Source organism: Chrysochloris asiatica, unplaced genomic scaffold, assembly GCF_000296735.1.
Source record: "Chrysochloris asiatica unplaced genomic scaffold, ChrAsi1.0 scaffold00119, whole genome shotgun sequence".
Classification (NCBI taxonomy): Eukaryota; Metazoa; Chordata; class Mammalia; order Afrosoricida; family Chrysochloridae; genus Chrysochloris; species Chrysochloris asiatica.
The window spans coordinates 3,998,845-4,017,185 of NW_006408637.1; the positions used below are offsets into that span (position 1 = coordinate 3,998,845).

The 18,341-nt window shown below is 39.1% G+C and overlaps 2 protein-coding genes across 2 annotated transcripts in view; one reads left to right on the plus strand and one right to left on the minus strand.

Annotated features, from left to right (window-relative positions):
- KMO (kynurenine 3-monooxygenase (kynurenine 3-hydroxylase)) overlaps positions 1-6,631 on the plus strand; it is a 170,067-nt gene extending 163,436 nt beyond the window's left edge. Inside the window, exons 13-16 of the mRNA XM_006868580.1 lie at positions 1,720-1,802; positions 3,494-3,595; positions 3,687-3,746; positions 6,458-6,631. Of these exons, the coding sequence (XP_006868642.1) occupies positions 1,720-1,802; positions 3,494-3,595; positions 3,687-3,746; positions 6,458-6,631 (419 nt within the window). The remainder of the gene's footprint in view (positions 1-1,719; positions 1,803-3,493; positions 3,596-3,686; positions 3,747-6,457) is intronic.
- Positions 6,632-7,577: 946 nt separating this feature from the next.
- Positions 7,578-16,911, minus strand: LOC102811403. The gene is made up of 5 exons (XM_006868581.1): positions 16,779-16,911; positions 15,842-16,251; positions 10,416-10,613; positions 10,151-10,270; positions 7,578-7,694 (listed from the first exon to the last, which is right to left on the minus strand). The coding sequence occupies exons 1-5, from the start codon at positions 16,909-16,911 to the stop codon at positions 7,578-7,580; spliced, it is 978 nt and encodes a 325-aa protein (XP_006868643.1).
- Positions 16,912-18,341: the final 1,430 nt, after the last annotated feature.

Sequence of the window (18,341 nt, forward strand, 5' to 3'; positions counted from 1 at the left end):
TTTCTCTCCCTGCACCTTTCTTTCCCTTTCAGCCTCAGTAACAACCCTTACTGGCACCTCCTGCAATATGTCCTCAGAAACTCTGACAAGCTCCAGATATGACTTGCTCTTTGCTCTATCAAAATTTACATCTGATACTTCTATTTACATTTTGATTAAAACGGATCCAGCCAATATATTAATTTTATAAATATTTAAGTTTAAATTTTTTTTCTGTAATTCTTGAATTAAATGCATATATCTTATAGTACAGAGTCCTGGTGTGGTGCTGTATGATAAACCCTAGGCTGTAAAGTTGGTTTGAACCACAAGGTCTGCAGTTCAAACTCACCAACCACTCCTTGGAAACCCTATATTGGCTTGCTATGAGTCCAAACCGAGTCAATGGCACTTAACAACAACAACAACAACAACATATTAGTCCTGATGTGGTGCTGTGGGTTAACGTGCTGGACTGCAAGGTCAGTTTGAACTGCAATGTCAGTGATTCAAGCCTTACCAACTGCTCCTCAGAAACCCTACACAGGGTCGCTATGAGTCGAAGCTGACTCAATGGTATTCAACAACAATATTGATATTAAATAATAACATAAATTTATACATACTATATATATATTATATATATATAAGACTATATAGAACACAATGTACATAATGGTATAAATAATATATATATAGTAGTATCGTAGTGGTTGCGAATCGGGCTACTAACCTCAAGGTTGGCAGTTCGAAACTACCAGTGGTTCCACAGGAGAAAGATGAGGCGGTCTGCTCCCGTAAAGATTTACAGCCTTGGAAACCCTGTGTAGGGTCACTATGAGTCAAAGCTGACTCCACGGTACTTAACAACAACAACAACAGTATTATACCTATATTAAATATATACATAATGATTGTCTATGTAGCTATAAAAGAAATTGCAAATAACCTGAAAACTGGGTAACCTTTCCTTTACTCCCAACATCACATACTTCAAAGACCACCTCTAAATTCAATGGTTGGAGCACTGATTTTAAACCTACACTCAATTTCCAGTCTTGATTTGCTAATTTATTACTAGTGTGATCTTGAGAAAGTCATTTCGTCTTTCTAATGCCTTAGAAGTTTGTTTTTGTTTTACATTTATAAGGTGGGAATAATAATACTCTGGGCTGCTATAGGGCACTATAGGATCAGCCCTGGACTGCAAATCACAAGACTGGCAGTTCAAACCCACTAGCTGCTCCTCAGAAACCCTATACAGGGTCCCTATGAGTCAGAACTGACTTGATGGCACTAAACAGCAACAATAATGCCTACTTCAGAGAACTCACACGATAGTAGGGAGTTAATGGGTAAGTTAAAAAGGTGTCTCAGGTGCAATGAGGCAATTGTGCATAAGGTACCAGGGTGCACAAAAGCAGAGTAGCAAATTCTGAGTAACTTAGGGCCATTTATAAACATTTATATGTAAAACATTCAATCTGTAAAATAAGGAAGGTGGTTTTACTAACTGACAAACATATATTAAGTATACCAAGTATTGTAAGTATTATTTAATCACAACAGAAAATGTGTGTTTCTCAGTCTTCATAAATTGTTAGTTATGCAACATTGTTGTCAAATTTTAGAAAGAACATCCGAAGAGTATATTTGCCATTTAATTTAACCTGCACAAGCCCAGTGCATTTCCGTAGACTAATTTGGAAAAGATGATATATTATTTAACTTGGTTTTTAGGTATGTGTCTTCCTGAATTCTCAAGATTTAGAGTTCCAGATGACCATGCGATTTCAGATCTCTCCATGTATAATTACATCGAGGTGAGTTAGAAGGTTTAGCTCTATTATTTGAGATAGCTCATTCTTATTCTAACAAATGTACTTTCTCTTAGTTTTTCTCTGCTTTTGCCCTAATGTTATGCATGCTGCATAAGAATAGATATGGTGGGGGGAGGACTCCTGTGGTTCAATAGGGAATGATTGCTATCAGGTGTGGCAGGGAGTGTTGAAAAGGTAAATGTAAATGTTTGGTAACAAAAGGAGGGGAGTGGCTGATTTTGCAGTCCAGGAGCAGAGATCCCTGGAACCATCAAAGGAGAAAAACGAAGTGAGACACCATGTCTAGAAAGACAGTGACACTAGGGATGGAGGCAGAGATGATGACATATACAGAAGGAGCTGCTGGGGACTCTGGACTCAGGGAGAAGGAGGGGCTGTGGGCTGGCGGCTGAGGGGCAGGGGTGTGGGGTGTACCCTTTGGTTGTTTGATGATACATGCAGGGGATTGTGATCATTGCAATGAAACAAAATATGATAGGATGAATAATGTTCACCATGTAAACTAACACATAACTCACAATAAAAACTTAAAAAAAAAAGAATAGAGATAGCCAAAAACACATATACACAGTATTCTTTAGAATGGGTTGATTGTGAATATGGGGCCAGTGACAATGACCTACACATACATCTGTATTTCCATCTCAGGAACATCTACGACAGAACCAGTTTGACAAAATACTTTTGCTTTCCATCTCTAATAATTCACAGGCTCAGATCTTTGATACACAGTAAAATTAGTAACATGCTATTTTAATGAAAATGTAACTCTGAAATGTGTTAATATATCTAAAAAGTTAAAAACTATTTAAATGACCTTTTCACTCTTAACATTATACGCTGTATATTTAGAGTAGCACTAAATACCCACTGGGACTTGTGTCCTCAAGTCAGTTCTGACTCATAACCACCCTGTATAGAGTTTCTGAGGAATGACAGGTGGTTTGTTGTTTAAACTGCTGACTGTGTTAGTAGTCAGTGCTTAGGGAGGAAAAAAAAAACCAGATCATGTCTAGAATTATTACTACGTTGAATAAAACATGTTAAATTCATTTTTGGGTAAAACACATAAAAAAGTCACAATAGTTGTTTGTGGTTGTAGTTTTAACTGAGTGAAGAAGTTTACAAGGTGAATTTAAGGAAGAGAGTGGCTTTCCATCTTTCCTGAATATGAAAGATATAGACCTCAACTTAAACAGAATTGCACCCTATGTGGTGACGGAAGTTCTATTTTAAAACTCTGAAGGATTTTATTGCTGTCTCTTGCTCAATATTTGTCCTGAATTTGAAGTAAGTCAACCCAGGCATAGCTTTAAGCAGATCTCCTGCAGCCATAATAATACTCTAAACCAACCAGGAAGCAACAGAAACTTCTCACATCTTTGGACTCACACATTATCTGAAGATCTGGTTGAACAAATCCTTTGCTGGAAGAGTTCCCATATTGATCCCTCAGCAAAATAACCTTCCTTATAGATTGTGTGTGCAGTTGTTCATTTTTAAGGTAATGTTCTCTACTATTACCATTTACTACTAAAAGGGACTGGGAATGACTGTTATAGAAATAAGAATTTATTTGACTAATGGTGATGAATAGGAATATAGAAAAATACATGCTAGTAAAGGGAAAAAGGCAGTTTGTTTGAGGTATTAAGAATCTTATATTATTACAGATGCGAGCACATGTCAACTCAGGGTGGTTCATCTTCCAAAAGAACATAGAAAGATGTCTTCATGCTGTGATGCCATCTACATTTATTCCTCTCTATACAATGGTAAGAGCTGGCTTTCAGAATGTTCCTCACTGTAATCTTCCATTTAAACATTAAAAAAATTAATAAAAATACTTCTTAAACTTCCCTATAGATCACCTTTTCCAGAATAAGATACCATGAAGCTGTTCTGAGGTGGCATTGGCAAAAAAAGGTTGGAACCGATTACACTTTGCCTTTTTGAATCTGATATATTTGTGTGTCATAGTATTATGGGTATGTTGATTTTAGGCAAATACAGAAATGGTTTGCCACACACCGCATGTTTGCCTTTCAAATAAAAAATGCCTGAGGTATATAGAGAATTGGGTGCCAGAATGAATAGTGTTAAAGATGCAAAGTGTAGGGGGAAGCTTGAGAAGGAAGCAATTCCGAAGAGAAACTGACGCTAATATTACTAAATGTTTTCCTTTATATATTTGTTTTATGCAACATTATTACAGGTTTAAAATTATTCAGAATGCAATCACGTAGAAACACAATAAATTCCAATGTAATATTATGCCACATTCATTTTTGGCAGCTGACCCAGAGATACCATTTTATAGACTTTCATACTCGATTTTCCATTTTAGAAATTTTGCAGATTTAATTCATTCAATAAACAGTTTTCTTTACTGCATAGGCAATGAGTTAGGCATGGTGATGAACAAGACTCTGTTCCTCCCTTTCAAATAGTTCAAGGACTAGTTTAAGAGATGAACAACTACAGTGGATGGCCAAATGGTTTCTGAGGGGAATGATAGTAGGTAAACACAGGTAATGGTTGAAGGAAAGCCAGCAACATGCTCTTCAGTGGGGCCCGAATGTAGCACTTACATGTGAGTATGACAAGAAAGGTTAGCAAGGCCTCACAGGTCCTGCATGTTAGTTACTTTGCAAGTAAGGCGAGATTGGGGCAGGATGATAGACACAGGTTTGGATTTTTGAAAGATTACTTTGCTGTGTGGAGAATGAATTCGAAGGTTGTTGTTGATGTTAAGTGCTGTCAGGTCAATTCCAACTCATATGGACTGTGTTTAGGGTTTCCAAGAGGCTGGTGGGTTTGAACTGACACTACATTGGAAGGAGTCAAGATTTATTCCTCTAGAGGTGAAAACAATAGGGTCTCTGTCCTTAGGCAATGACACATGATTAGAATGTCAATGAATGCAGTGTTAGAAATGGGACAGGATGATACAGGCACACCTAACCAAGACTAGAAAAGGCCTTGCTCGAGATGTGCGGGCCATGTTCTCTTGGTGTTAAAGACATCCTGCATAACATTTTAAGGTAATTGTATCTTCTGTGTTACAGAGGTCACCCAGCCCAGCAAGTTCTTATGAACAGTTTGCACCATTTCTGAGAAGTGACTGACTCATTTATGGCTTCCAAATTGTGCTTTCTGGAGAAAGGGCTCAAAGCTGTCTAAATTGGGTTTCTGTTTTTTGCTTTTATTTATTTTAAAGCTTTTATTGTGAATTGAGTGAAAGTTTACAAGGCAGATCATCAGTTTTACATTCAACAAATCATATTTTGTTTCATTGTAATGATTACAATCCCTGCCACACACGCACCATCAGTTGACAGTATTTACCTCTATTCTCTCTCTCTTTTTTATGTATACATTCCACACAATATATAGTCATTAAATGTTCAAAGGGCACATTTTGTAAGTTAGCCTCCTGCCCACAGGTACACTGACTTTCTTAGTCAATGGGCCTGGAGTCCTCTACTGCTCTATGTCTCTATGCCATTGCCTCTGCCTCCTTCTCTTTTGTCACCACTTTTCCAGTTAGGATCTCATGCTCCACTCATGCTCTTCCCTCTTGATGGTCTTAGGGTCCTCTGCTCCTTAAATGAAAGATTTCCTGCTCCCTCCTTTCAGTTTCACATCTTCTACATGTACAATTGTGACAATTGCAATTAGTCATGATAACAGTTACTCACAACTGAATCATAAAATTCTATCATCATCGTCTCCCATCCCTTTTCACCAGACCTATGTGGAGCAAGAGGAAAACTATTCAATGGAGATTCTACCTGACCCACCTCGGTCTGAAACTAAGCCCCATACTTTTTATAGCCAATGCATAAGTTACCCATCCCTATCAACCCAGTGAACTAAGGAGGCAAGCTTGATCCTTGATATGAAGAATCCTTCCCTCTCAATTAAAATTTTGAACAACTATATCCATAAGCAAAGGTTCAGTTCATCAAACTGTAGCAATTTATGCTTGCTCCCTGTATCAAACTTCTTTATCTTCCTCTAGTCGAGCTCTGGTCAGCGAATTATTCAAGCTAGGTCAAATGGGCACTTTCTGTAAATTTGGGAGTTGTTTCACACCTCTCCCCACTTCAGACCTGCTGACCACTTCACTCTCAACTCTACCTGGCTAGGTCAGTGTCCATGGGCTCAGGAGTTCACGTCTCCCTAAACTTCAGACCAGCCAGCTGTTTTTATCTTTAATGACTAAAAAAACCAAGGTGCCTTGGCATCACTGTAGGATAATGCAGAAGTTCAAACCCATCAGCTGCTCTGCAGGAAAAAGATGAGCCATTTTACTCCCATAAGATTTACAGCCTCAGAAACCTGTGAGTCAGAATCCACTTGATGGCAATGGTGTTGGTTTCTCGAGTATAAAAGCTGACTACTAAGAATTCCTTATAGGAAAAGACTTGTGGTTTTCTTGAGAGAGGAAAGCACAGCTCCAATTTTGTCCTTATCACTATTGCAGGACTTTACCTGGCGATCATGGAATGAAATGTCTATTCCAGGTGAAAACCAAAGAGACCATGTATAATCCTTAGTAATTTATAAAAGAAACCTATTTCAAGATTTGAATCTCACAACAATTGAAATGAGAGTTCTTACTGTCTTTACAGGTAATAAACAAAGGATTCTTTTTCTTTGGAACACTGATAGCCGTCAGTAGCACATACCTACTTATACGCAACATGTCACCTCAACCTATGGACTATTTGAGAAGACTTTGGAACTGGATTGCTTACTCCCAGAGCATACGACATGTTTCACTGCAAACTCTGTGGAGTCACTAGAACAAATTCCCAACTTTACTAGATAATATAAAGGTTTTGAAGTAGTAAATACATACTTTTTCTGTAATCACAAATTAGAATTAAAAATGTGTTTCCATCATTTTAATTAATTAATTAATGGAAGATTCATTAAAGATTGCAATTAAATTCAATGTAGTCTCTGTGTTGGCTGTTATTATTGGAAAAAAACCTACCGCTTTTTAAGCATGGAGCTTCACGTCTCCTCTCAGGTCAGTGTTAATTCAAATATAAAAGAACAATGAGTGGAATCTCTTTCATTTATAGAAAAGAAACTGTAAGAAGTTTCAGGGAAGACATAGATCAGGCCTTTTCTTTAAAGAACTTAATAAATTTCATAATATGACTTACTCAGTATTTAAAACTGAACATCACATCTTGGCTAGCATGGTAACTCCACTTTCCGTCATCTGGCTGTAATTTATCTAAACACAGTGTCCAAAGCCTGAAGTACAAATAGGAGCACTGGGGAAGTTCCTGAGAGTTATAAAATAAATCTTTTTTATTTCCCAGTCTTCAAATTCCAGTATTAACTTCTGAAGATAAAAAAAAAAAAAAGGACTGCTAATGACACATGAAACGAAGGATGTTATTTTGTTAAGCACTGTGGAGTTAGTTCCGACTCATAGCTACTCTGCACAGGATTTCTGAGGCTGCAAATCTTTGTGGAAGCAGAAAGCCTCATCTTTCTCCCATGGAAACTGGTAGCTTCGAACTGCTGACCTTGAGGTTAGCAGCCCGACTCCTAACCACTAGGCTACAAGAGCTCCTTGAAATAAAGATAGAGAAGGGTTTATTCATATACAACAGAGTTGAAAGGAAATGAGGAAAGACAGCTTTCTTGGAAATATGAAATTATATTTTATTCCATTTCAGCTCATCAGAACCGATTTATTAATTTAATCTTTAACTACATGCTTCAGCAGAATCAGCGATCAATGATTGTTGAAAACACATTTAGTGACAAAACTTTCTCTTTGGGTGTTCCTTCTTGAATAGACTCACTTACACCTTTACAAATCCTGTTAAATAATAAACTGAAACACTATAAGAAATAGAAATGAGGCAAACTTTAAGATAAGTGTATTTCTTTCACATATTGTTAAAGAAATCCTTGTGTTCAAATAACTTATATTTAGTCCAAGAAGTGACCCATGGAAAATGATCTGTATGAGAAGGCTGACCATTCATTATCCTCTGGACTGATAAATGAATAATAAGGATAAAGGTATTTATGAATAGACTTCTTACTTATTTTCACTGTCTTCCAAATGTAGATTTGATTTTTGTTGTTACTTTGAACTCCTGAATTTTGTGCCTTTGCAAAATTGTAGAAAATACTTTAAAAGTAAGGTAATTCTACCATTCTCATGTTGAAATGAAATGGATGAAGATACTTGCCATCAACAACATATTCACTATGTACATCCTTTACTAATGTGTAATTAACTATTATTCTATGACTGTCCTGGTGTGGCACCGTAGGACAGGTACTGGACTGTAGGATATGCACAAGGTCGGTGGTTCAAACATACCAGCCATTCCTCTGAAGTCCTGTACAGGGTTGCTAGAAGTTGGAATCAACTCAACAGCACTTAACAACCATTGTGAAATTTGTGATCATGTTTTCTTTCCTTGTTGTTGTTGTGGTCGTTAGGTGCCATTGAGTTGGTACTAACTCAAAGCAACCCTATGTACAACACAGCAAAACACTACCAGGTCCTATGCCAACCTCACAAGTGTTGCTATGTTTGAGCTCATTGCTGTTGGCACTGCAAATCCATTTCCTTGGGGGTCGTCCTCTTTTTCTCCAACCCTTCACTTTACCAAACATGATTTTCTTCTCCACAGAGTGGTCCCTCCTGATAATATGTCCTAAGTATGAGAGATGAAGTTTGGCCATCCTGGCTTATAAGGAGCATTCTAGCTGTACTTCTTCCAACACAGATGTGTTTGTTTTTTTGGCAGTCCATGGTACTTTTAATATTCTCCAACACCATAACTCAAATACATCAATTCTTCTATGGTCTTCCTTATTCACTGTACAACTTTCATGTGCATATGAGGTTATTGAAAATACCTTGGCTTGGTCAGGCACACCTTATTTCTCTAACTGACATCTTTGCTCTTCAACACTTTAAGAGGTCTTGTGCAACAGTTTTGCCCATTGCGATACGTTGTTTAATTTCTTCACTGCTGCTTCCATGAATGTTGATGTTTGATACAAGAAAAATGAAGTATTTGACAACTTCAACCTTTTCTCCATTTATATGGATGTTGTTTATTGTTATCTTTACATTGAGATGCAAGCCATACCAAAGGTTGTGGTCTTTGATCTTCACCAGTAAGTATTTTAAGTCCTCTTCACTTTCACCAAGCAAGTTTGTATCATCTGCATTTCGCATGCAGGTCATTTATGAGTCTTCCTCCAGTTCTTTCCTTAGCAACATGTTAATTTGAAGTCCCTTTTTAAAAAATAATAATAATAATAATCATACTATACATATTTGGAGTTCTGGTGTGGCATTGTAGGGTAAGCACTAGACCACAAGGTCAGTTTGAACTGCAAGGCTGGTGGTTCAAACTTACCAGTTACTATGAGTCAGAACCGACTAGACAGAACTTAACAACAACAATATATATACAGCAACAGTCTTTTGTTTCAGATAGTTACAGGATTGATTTTCCTACTCTAGAAATATCACCTTGATAAGTTTGATCAAGCATATGCCATAACCAAAGGAGCATGGATAGCACTGTAGGATAAACACTAGACTGTTAACCACAAGGATGGCAATTCAAACTCAACAGCTACTCCTCAGGGGAAAGATGAGACTTTATGCTCTGGTAAAGATTTGCATCCTCAGAAGCCCTATACAGGGTTGTTATGAGTCAGAATCAATTCAACAACACCTAACAAGAACAAAATGCAATGACACTGAACAGGATCCAACACTACAGAAAACTCAAGATTGTCTAGATATTTTGCACATTTGCACAAAGTAAAGATATTTTTACAGCTGAGGTGTTTGAGAAAAAGCATTATGTACCTTGAAAAATCGAGTCATTTAAAAATGTATTTGAAGCACTGTAAAGGGTAGAAGTTCTTTTCTATCACAGCGTTTTGCCATGGCCTGGGGCCCCAAGAAACACTTAAAGCATTTTATGGTGCCTAAGCATTGGATGCTCCACAAACTAACAGGTGTTTTTCTCATGTAGCTGCAGGGATAAACACACCCACAAAAAGTCAGTATTCTGTATCCTGGCATTCTGGTGATGAAAGCAGCTCTAATGGATGTTCAGAAGGCTATCCGGTGGATTCCTTTGCTCTCAGAGACACCTCACCCATTGACAGGTCCCCACAAGCTGAGAGAATGTCTCCCCCTCATAATCTTCCTCAGGAATAGATTCGAGTAAGTTTTGACTGGAAATGAGGTAAGAAAAATTTGTATGCAGCGCTTCATCAGAATCGATGGCAAGATTCAAACAGGCATCACATACCTTGCTGGGCTCATGGATGTCATCAGCATTGAGAAGACAGGTGAGCATTTCCACCTGATCTATGATTACAAAGGCCATTTTGCTGTTCATTGCATTAGAGCTGAAGAGGCAAAGTACAAGCTGTAAAAGAGAGAAAGATACTTGTTGATACAAAGGGAATCTCACACCTTGTGACTCATGATGCGTGAACCCTTCATTACCCAGATCCTTTCATCAAGGTGAATGACATCATCAAGATTAATTTCGGAACTGGGAAGAAACCAACTTCATCAACTTTGACACAGGTAATGCGTGGACGGTGATCAGTGGAGCCAATCTCGGCCAAGTTGGTGTGATCACCAACACAGAAAGACACCCTGGTTCTTTTGATGTTGTGCATGTGAAGGATGCCATTGGCAACGGCTTTGCCACAAGGCTTTCCAACATTTTTGACATTGGCAATGGTAATAAACCTTGGATTTCCCTGCCCAGGGGAATGGGCATTTGACAGCAAAACAGAGCAGTTGGGTAGCTTTTCTCTGGTCAAGTAAACCAATGGGTTCAGATTTCTGAATATAGTGTCTTTACTGTGGGCAATAGTGGGACTTATGGGACTTACCTGTACTCTTTTTACTCACCAAGAGATAAATCTCTTTTTCCTTCTTCCCTCCCCTCACACATGGAATCCCCCTGTCCACGGGCAGAGTCAGGACAATAACACTGCAAAACTGAGCACAGAAACATATGACATTTGTGTCTGGCTGAGAAAATAAACATTCAGGGAACCCCCGAGTCTTAAAAGGAAAAGACACGCCCTCCTGAACTAAATTAAATGAGTTTACAAAAACAGTAATTTTCACTGCTTCACCAACAGCATCCTTTAGGTGAAACTTGAGTTTCTTTATTCACTTATTTTTAGAGTGTATGGAGGTGAAAATTATGTCATGCTTTGTGCATCGTCAGTTTTGACCATAGGGACCCTGTAGAGGGTTTTTGAAACTATAAATATTTTATGAGAGCAGAAAGCCTAGTGCAACTACCTTGATCCATGCTTGGTAGGGGATCAGCAATCTCAAAGTCATTAGTGCAAACAATACAGGGGAAACAGCAGTTTAGTATTTTGGAAATAACTTTGACTCCATGTGTCCCCAGAAATGTCAAGGAGATCATGTTTTGAAAACCAGCTGTGCATTTTGCAACATGAAGATTTGTCAATAGCTGTAAAATTTCAGTAAGGACACTACTTATTCACTACAGTGTCAGTTTCAGAGCTTTTAGATCTGCCTGGTGGGAAAATGTTGCTCTTAAGTGCTGTTGATTCCGACTCATCGCGACCCTGTTGAGTGTTTTCAAACGGCCTGTGGGTTTGAACTGCTGATGTTGGGATTAGCAGACCAGTGTTTATCCTACAGCACCACACCAGGACATCAGTGGAAAGCACATACTGGACAATTTCTTTTAGTTGTGAAAACAAATTATGCCTACTAATTGAACTGTGTGAACTCTGAAGGTGTCTGTGGATATGGTGGTGGTACTATGCTGTGGAGTTGGTTCACACTCATAGCAACCCTGTATAGGGGTTCAAGGCCGTAAATCTATGGGAGCAGAAAGCATCATCTTTCTCCCATGAAGCAATTGGTAGTGTTGAGCTACTAACCTTGTGGTTAGCAGCCCAGCTAGTTATCTACTATGCTACCAGGATACCTTATGGATGAAGCCACTATAAATCCAAACAATGCTATCAAAAGTTGGGCTCACAATGAAAAGACTATGTTTCTAATGCAGAAAGTGCCACTGCATGCCATTCTTGTGAGTCCTACTCAAAGTTGGTCATTTTAGCTCTTGGCAAATGGGATACTTCTCTGTCTTCCTGAACCTTTGACCTCTTGTCAAGACTATCACTAGCACCTTTTTATAAGTCATACTTTTTCAGGTTCCAGTTTTGCTGTTAAGCATGATCATCTGATTGGCCACACTACTGTGAGTCAGAAACCTCCTTTCCATGCCCTTGACTGCAGTGTTTTTAAGGCATTTGCAACTCCACAGTGGTACATCGATTTACCACAAAGTAATGGTAGAATGTCAAATTATTTGATGGACACATTCCCGGCTCCCCAGCATCTACAGGCATCTGATATTGTTGAGCTTTGAGTAGATTTCTAACTACCCTTATCACCTTCTAATCCACATGCTTTAGCAGGTGACTACTGAATGCAAACAAAAGGAGGAGGGCTCGTCTGAGGTACACAGACTTTTTGTGAAAATTTAGGATTTCACTCTGGTCAAAAAAAGTTTTGAGTGTAAGTTTGTATAGAGAAGGAATGACGTTAGGGTACTGGGGTGAAGCACAGTAACTATATTGGCAGAGAGCCACATGATCTTGACAAGTACAGGACAGAATGAATAATACATTTGTAGTCTTCTAAATGCAGCACCACCAACTGGATCAAATGATCACTGTTGCTGGAAATTTAGTCCATGTACTATGAAAACAAAAGTTTACTATGAAAAGTGATGGTTGGTCCTGGGACATTTGTTGTGTCCCTGGTCAGTGTAGAATGCCTGACAAACTATAGGAGTAAACAGGAAATGGTGGTGGTTATGTGCCGTGGAGTCGGTTCTGACTCATAGCGACCCTGTACAGGGTTTCCAAGGCTGTAAATCTTTACGGGAGCAGAATGCCTCATCTTTCTCCAGTGGAACAGCTGGTAGTTTCGAACTGCTGACCTTGAAGTTCGCAGCCCAATTCGTAACTACTACGTTACTAGAGCTTCTTAAACAGGAAATAGTTCCTGGGAAAGATGATACCTGCACTTAGACATACAAGATAAGTAAGCAAAGAGCTAGGGCAAACGTTAGGAGATGAGAATGAGTATGGCTAAAAGTAGTTTGTCAGGTGGATTTTCAGACAGGTAAAACACTACAAAGATGAACATATGCCAAATTTTGAAAGGACTTGTCAGGCCTTGCTGAGTATGTGGGTCCAGAATCTAACAATAATTATATGCCAGGATAAGGAGTTAAGGCTGTCCATATGAGGACTCCTGATGTGGCGCTACAGAATCAGTACTGCACTGTGAACCACAACCACTGCTGGTGGTTTAAGGCCACCAGCGGCTCCTCAGAAACCTTGTACAGGGTCACTATGAATCGGAACTGAATCAAAGGCACTTAACAGCAAGAAATATGTGGCATGAAAAGTGTGCATTAGAAAATAAACAGGGTGGGCTAGTGAGTGCAATTAAGTTTACAAGTCAACTGGAATGCTTGGATGACATTAAAGCAAATATATAGTGCCTTTACTAATATTAGTTGTAAAATTTCATCTGATGCTGATGTTGATATAGTTTAGATTATGTTGTGTGGTCTTTATAATTCCAGTGGTGACATAAGTAATGGTGATTAGTGTTACTGGATTGGCTAAAATATACTATGTTAGGGGCCAGTGAGTTTGTTCTGACTCAACAACCCTGTGGAGGGTTTCCAAAGAGCAGCTGGTGTGTGTGAACTGCTGACTTTGTGGTAACCAGACCAGTGCTTATCTAATAGCACACACCAGGATGCTTTCAAATATGAAATGTACTTATTAAACATTACTTGTTGTTGTTGTTAGGTGCCATCCAGTCGGTACTGACTCATAACAACCCTATGCATAACAGAAAGATACACAGCCCAGTCCTGGGCCAACCTCACAATTGTTGCCATGCTTGAGCCCATTGATGCTACCATTTTGTCAATCCATCTCACTGGGGGGTCTTCCTCTTTTTCTCTGACCCTCCACCTTACCAAACATGATGTCCTTCTCCAGTGACTGGTCCCTCCTGACATATGTCCAAAGTAGGACAGACGAAGTTTGGCCATCTTGGCCTCCAAGGAGCACTCGGGCTGCACTTCTTCCAGATGTTTGTTCTTTTGGCAGCCCATGGCACGTTCAATATTCTCCTCCAACACCGTAACTCAAATGTATCAATTCTTCTACAGTCTTCCTGATTCACTGTGCAGCTTTCACATGCATATGAGGTTATTGAAAATATCCTGACTTGGGTCAGGCGCACCTTAGTCCTCAAGCTGACATCTTTGCTCTTCAACACTTTAAAGAGGTCTTGTGGAGCTGATTTGCTTAATGCAATACATTGTTTGATTTCTTGACTGCTGCTTCCATGAGTATTGATAGTTGATCCAAGAAGAATGAAGTCCTTGACAACTTCAATCTTTTCTCCATTGACTTGACAACTTCAATCTTTTCTCCATTAGTAAGAATGTTGTTTATTGGTCGAGTGGTGAGGATTTTTATTTTCTTTATATTGAGATGCAATCCATACCGAAGGCTGTGCTCTTTGATCTTCATCAGTAAATGTTTTAAGTCCTCTTCACTTTCAGCAAGCAAGGTTGTACCATCTGCATATCGCAGGTTGTTAATGAGTCTTCTTCCAATCATGATGCCACATTTTTCTTTATAGAATCCAGCTTCTCGGATTATTTGCTCAGTATATAGGTTGAATAAGTATACATTACTTATGCCTCCCAAATTTGAGGAACTGTATCTTTAACATAATGGGGAGAATGCAATGTAATTGAAGAAATACCAAAGGTACATTTATCATTTATCCTTGATCCTTGCATCTGTTCTCTACTTGATGCTTTCATAATTTAGACCCTCATTTGATGAATCCCAGCCAGACTACCTCATGAGTGAACTTATTTCCTTCCTCTAACATGTTTCCTCCTTTTTTCTGTTTTCCTCACTTTCTTTTTTCAAATGATTAAAGGGGTGCTACACTAAAATCTTGGGTGTGATGCCCTGGAATAGTATGAGCACAATTAATATGAGAAAGTCTTTACTACAAAGCCAATTGTCTCTATGAAATAAGGACTGTGGGAAGAAGTGTACAAGATATTCCCAGGCATTGCTTGGTTATATTTCATTCTCTCACTGCCTTGAGTTGATTCCTACTCAACAGTGATCACATCCAGTTTCCAACACTGTAAATCTTTACATGAGCAGAAAACATTCTCCCACAAAGCCGCTGGTGGGTGTGAACCACCAACTTTGCAGTTAGCAGTCCATGGCTTATTCTGTTGTTGCGTGTTACTGAATCAATTCTTACTCATAGTGACCCTGTATGGGGTTTTTGAGGAGCAGCTGGTTGGTTTGAGCTGCTGATCATTGGTTCACAGTCCAGTGCTTATCTTGCACCAGGGGTGGTAAGGCTTTAATCCTAGCCAAGCCAAATAGCTATGTTATCAAAATAGTTGTACTTCGGTTCTTAAAGGGCACATTATATGTTCTTGTCAAATTAACAAAACTAGTTGTATTTAAAACACAATTATTGTTGTTGTTAGGTGTCATCAAGTCAGTAAAACACTATATAGTGACCTTGAAAAAACAGTAACCCCATTTTACTAAAGTTTTTAAAAATAAGGAAAATGAAATAGCAAAAGTGAACTACATAAGTGTATTTTCCAAATAAGAGAATTGCAGGTATTTTATTGAGGATTATAAACATAATGCTTTATCCTGCATAATCTGGAATTCCTTTGTTACAAGATTAACTGTAATTAGCATTATGCTGATATGCTGAAGAGGACTAATGAGCTAACCTTGAAAGATGGGTGGCAGATCCATCAGGGGTCCTAGGCTTTGGTTACCATGGACTGTTTGCTTCTAACAGGTTAGAAAAAGGAGTCTCATTGGCTGATAAATCAGAGTACCCAGTTGAGAGTCCAAGGTTTCACCATCTGTCCCAAATAACTGTATGACAGAGATGAAGTACTGAGAAGTAGAAGCTTAGTTGTAACAAAATTTACAATGTGGCCAATTGCATGTGTGTAGCTGCTTTGTGAGTACATGTGAAAAGTGGTCAGCTGATTTAAAATAGTATGTTGTTCGGTTACTATTTGTTCTGATGGTCTAGCTGAAGTTAATAATGGCGGAGAAAAACTGCTTTTGATTGGGACAGATGTATTAACAATTCTCTGGCTAATAGAAGGCTTTCTGATTAGAGGCACATTCAAATTTCTAGAAGTTAGAAATAAATCTTCACTAGTTTCAAGAACTAAATCAGAATTCTGGTTATCTACATTAGCCTCTGCTCTAAAGAGCTTGGTTTTGAAATCTTGAACTAATGAAACAAATGCTGGAGAAGAATTTTTACTCCTAACTCTACTCTTCATTCATATTAACAGTTAAGAATTGTTGTTGTTGTTGTTGTTGTTATATGCCGTGGAGTCGGTTCCGACTCATAGCAACCCTGTACAGGGTTTCCGAGGCTGTAAATCCTTATGGGAGCAGAAAGCCTCATCTTTCTCCCGCGGAAGAGTTGGTAGTTTCGAACTGCTGACCTTGTGGTTCGCAGCCCGATTCATAACCACTACGCTACCAGAGTTCCTTAACAGTTGAGGATAGCCCATTTAAAATTTGGGTTGTGGTAGAACTATCACTAAAACCAAATGGAAAATTACTTAGTAGCATTTTAAAAAGAGAAAATTCACTTGGCTGGATCCCAAACCTTTTCCACTATTCCGATATTTGCATTATGTGTGCCGCTCTCTTCTTGGGGGTAGCCCCACACTGAGTGCATGCCTTCTTTGCGCTGGCCGGGAGGGAGTCTATGAGCCTGGGCTTACTGTGAGGCAAGGTGTTGCTTGCTCATGGAGAACGTGCTGTCGTCTCTCTGAGACACCACCGTCTGGGACGATATCCAGATGTAAGATCTGCAGCAGTGCCGCGGTCCCCCGGGGGCCTGGTCGTGCTTGGCTTCCCGAGCAACCAGTTTGGGCATCAGGGGAACACCAAAAACTAAGAGACCCTGAATTCCTTCAAGTACGTTCTACCAAATGGTGGGTTCGAGCCCAACTTCTCCCTTTTCTAGATGTGCGAGGTGAACGGGCGCACAAGCTCACCCACTCTTTGCCTTCTTGGGGGAGTCCTTGCCAGCGCCCAGCAATGACACCACTGCCCTCAAGACCTACCCCAAGCTTATCACCTGGTCTCCAGTGTGCCTCAACGACATTGCCTGGAACCTTGAGAAGTCCCTTGTGGGACACGATGGTGTGCCTGTGCACAGATACAGACGTTGATTTCCAACCAGCAACATCGAGGCTCTGCTATCTGAGGACTCCAGCTTTGACTAAGATGAGCCCCCATCCCAGGTTGTCTGGCCGTCACTATGCCTTTCTTGGGGGTTTCATTAATGATCGTGTTTCTCTAAACCTGAGTCGAAGGAATACCTGATGTCTTGGAAAGTGCCCCCCACATGGGCACTAGTCCTGTCCATTTTAACCTCTCCTTCCAGCCCAAAACAAATCTCTCCACTAACAAAGTGCCAGGTGTAACAAGAATAATAACAAAAGAAAGAAAAAGACAAAATTAACTCTAAAATCTCATTGTAATTGCATCACAAAGCTAATGATATCAAATGCTGCATTTATGTTACTGAATACTTTCCAAATGTACTTATTGGGAAAAAATCATTTAAATATTAATGATTCTCAAGTGAAAATGCATATTTATAGTAACATTAAATACCATTTCTTTAAGTAGCTTCATTACATTTAAAGTTAACTATTGTCAGTATTTCTCATAGTCTGAATGTTTAATGCCTAAACTATTTATTTTGAGATTATTAAAATTCAACTAATTTTTTAAAAATATATTTGAATAAAAACTTCCAAAATGCTAGATTCAGGTTACATGTATCTTCTTTGAGGGCAGCTAGATCTGTTTAAGAGGTTTGGAACATGAACTAATTTCACAAATACTCAGCATCTGCTAGATGACAACCACTATGCTAGGATCTAGGGAAACAGTGAACAACAAAATCCGATCAGGCTCTCCCAGCAGCATTTAAGGTCTAGTGTACTCGCTGAAGTTTCCCTTTAGTTAGGTAAATTTAAGTATATATATTAAGGAGCTCTGGTAGTGTAGTGGTTATGAATCGGGCTGCGAACCTCAGGGTCAGCAGTTCGAAACTACCAGCGGTTCCATGGGAGAAAGATGAGGCTTTCTGCTCCAGTAAAGATTTACAGCCTCAGAAACCCTGTACAGGGTCGCTATGAGTCGGAACCAACTCCACAGCACATAACAACAACAACATATATATCTTACTATCCAGGCTATTTGTCCAGTGGTGAGGATTTTTGTTTTCTTGACATTGAGATGTAATCCATACTGAAGGCTGTGCTCTTTGATCTTCATCAGTAAATATTTTAA

Excerpts from the sequence above, each read along its gene's own strand:
- LOC102811403 (XM_006868581.1), bottom strand. The coding sequence starts at position 16,911 with ATGCCCAAACTGGTTGCTCGGGAAGCCAAGCACGACCAGGCCCCCGGG. Across the intron at positions 10,614-15,841 it reads AACCTTGGACTCTCAACTGG|GGAAATCCAAGGTTTATTAC; the intron begins GTACTCTGATTT and ends TCCCCTGGGCAG. Across the intron at positions 7,695-10,150 it reads ACATCCATGAGCCCAGCAAG|TGTTTCAGTTTATTATTTAA; the intron begins GTATGTGATGCC and ends TATTTCTTATAG.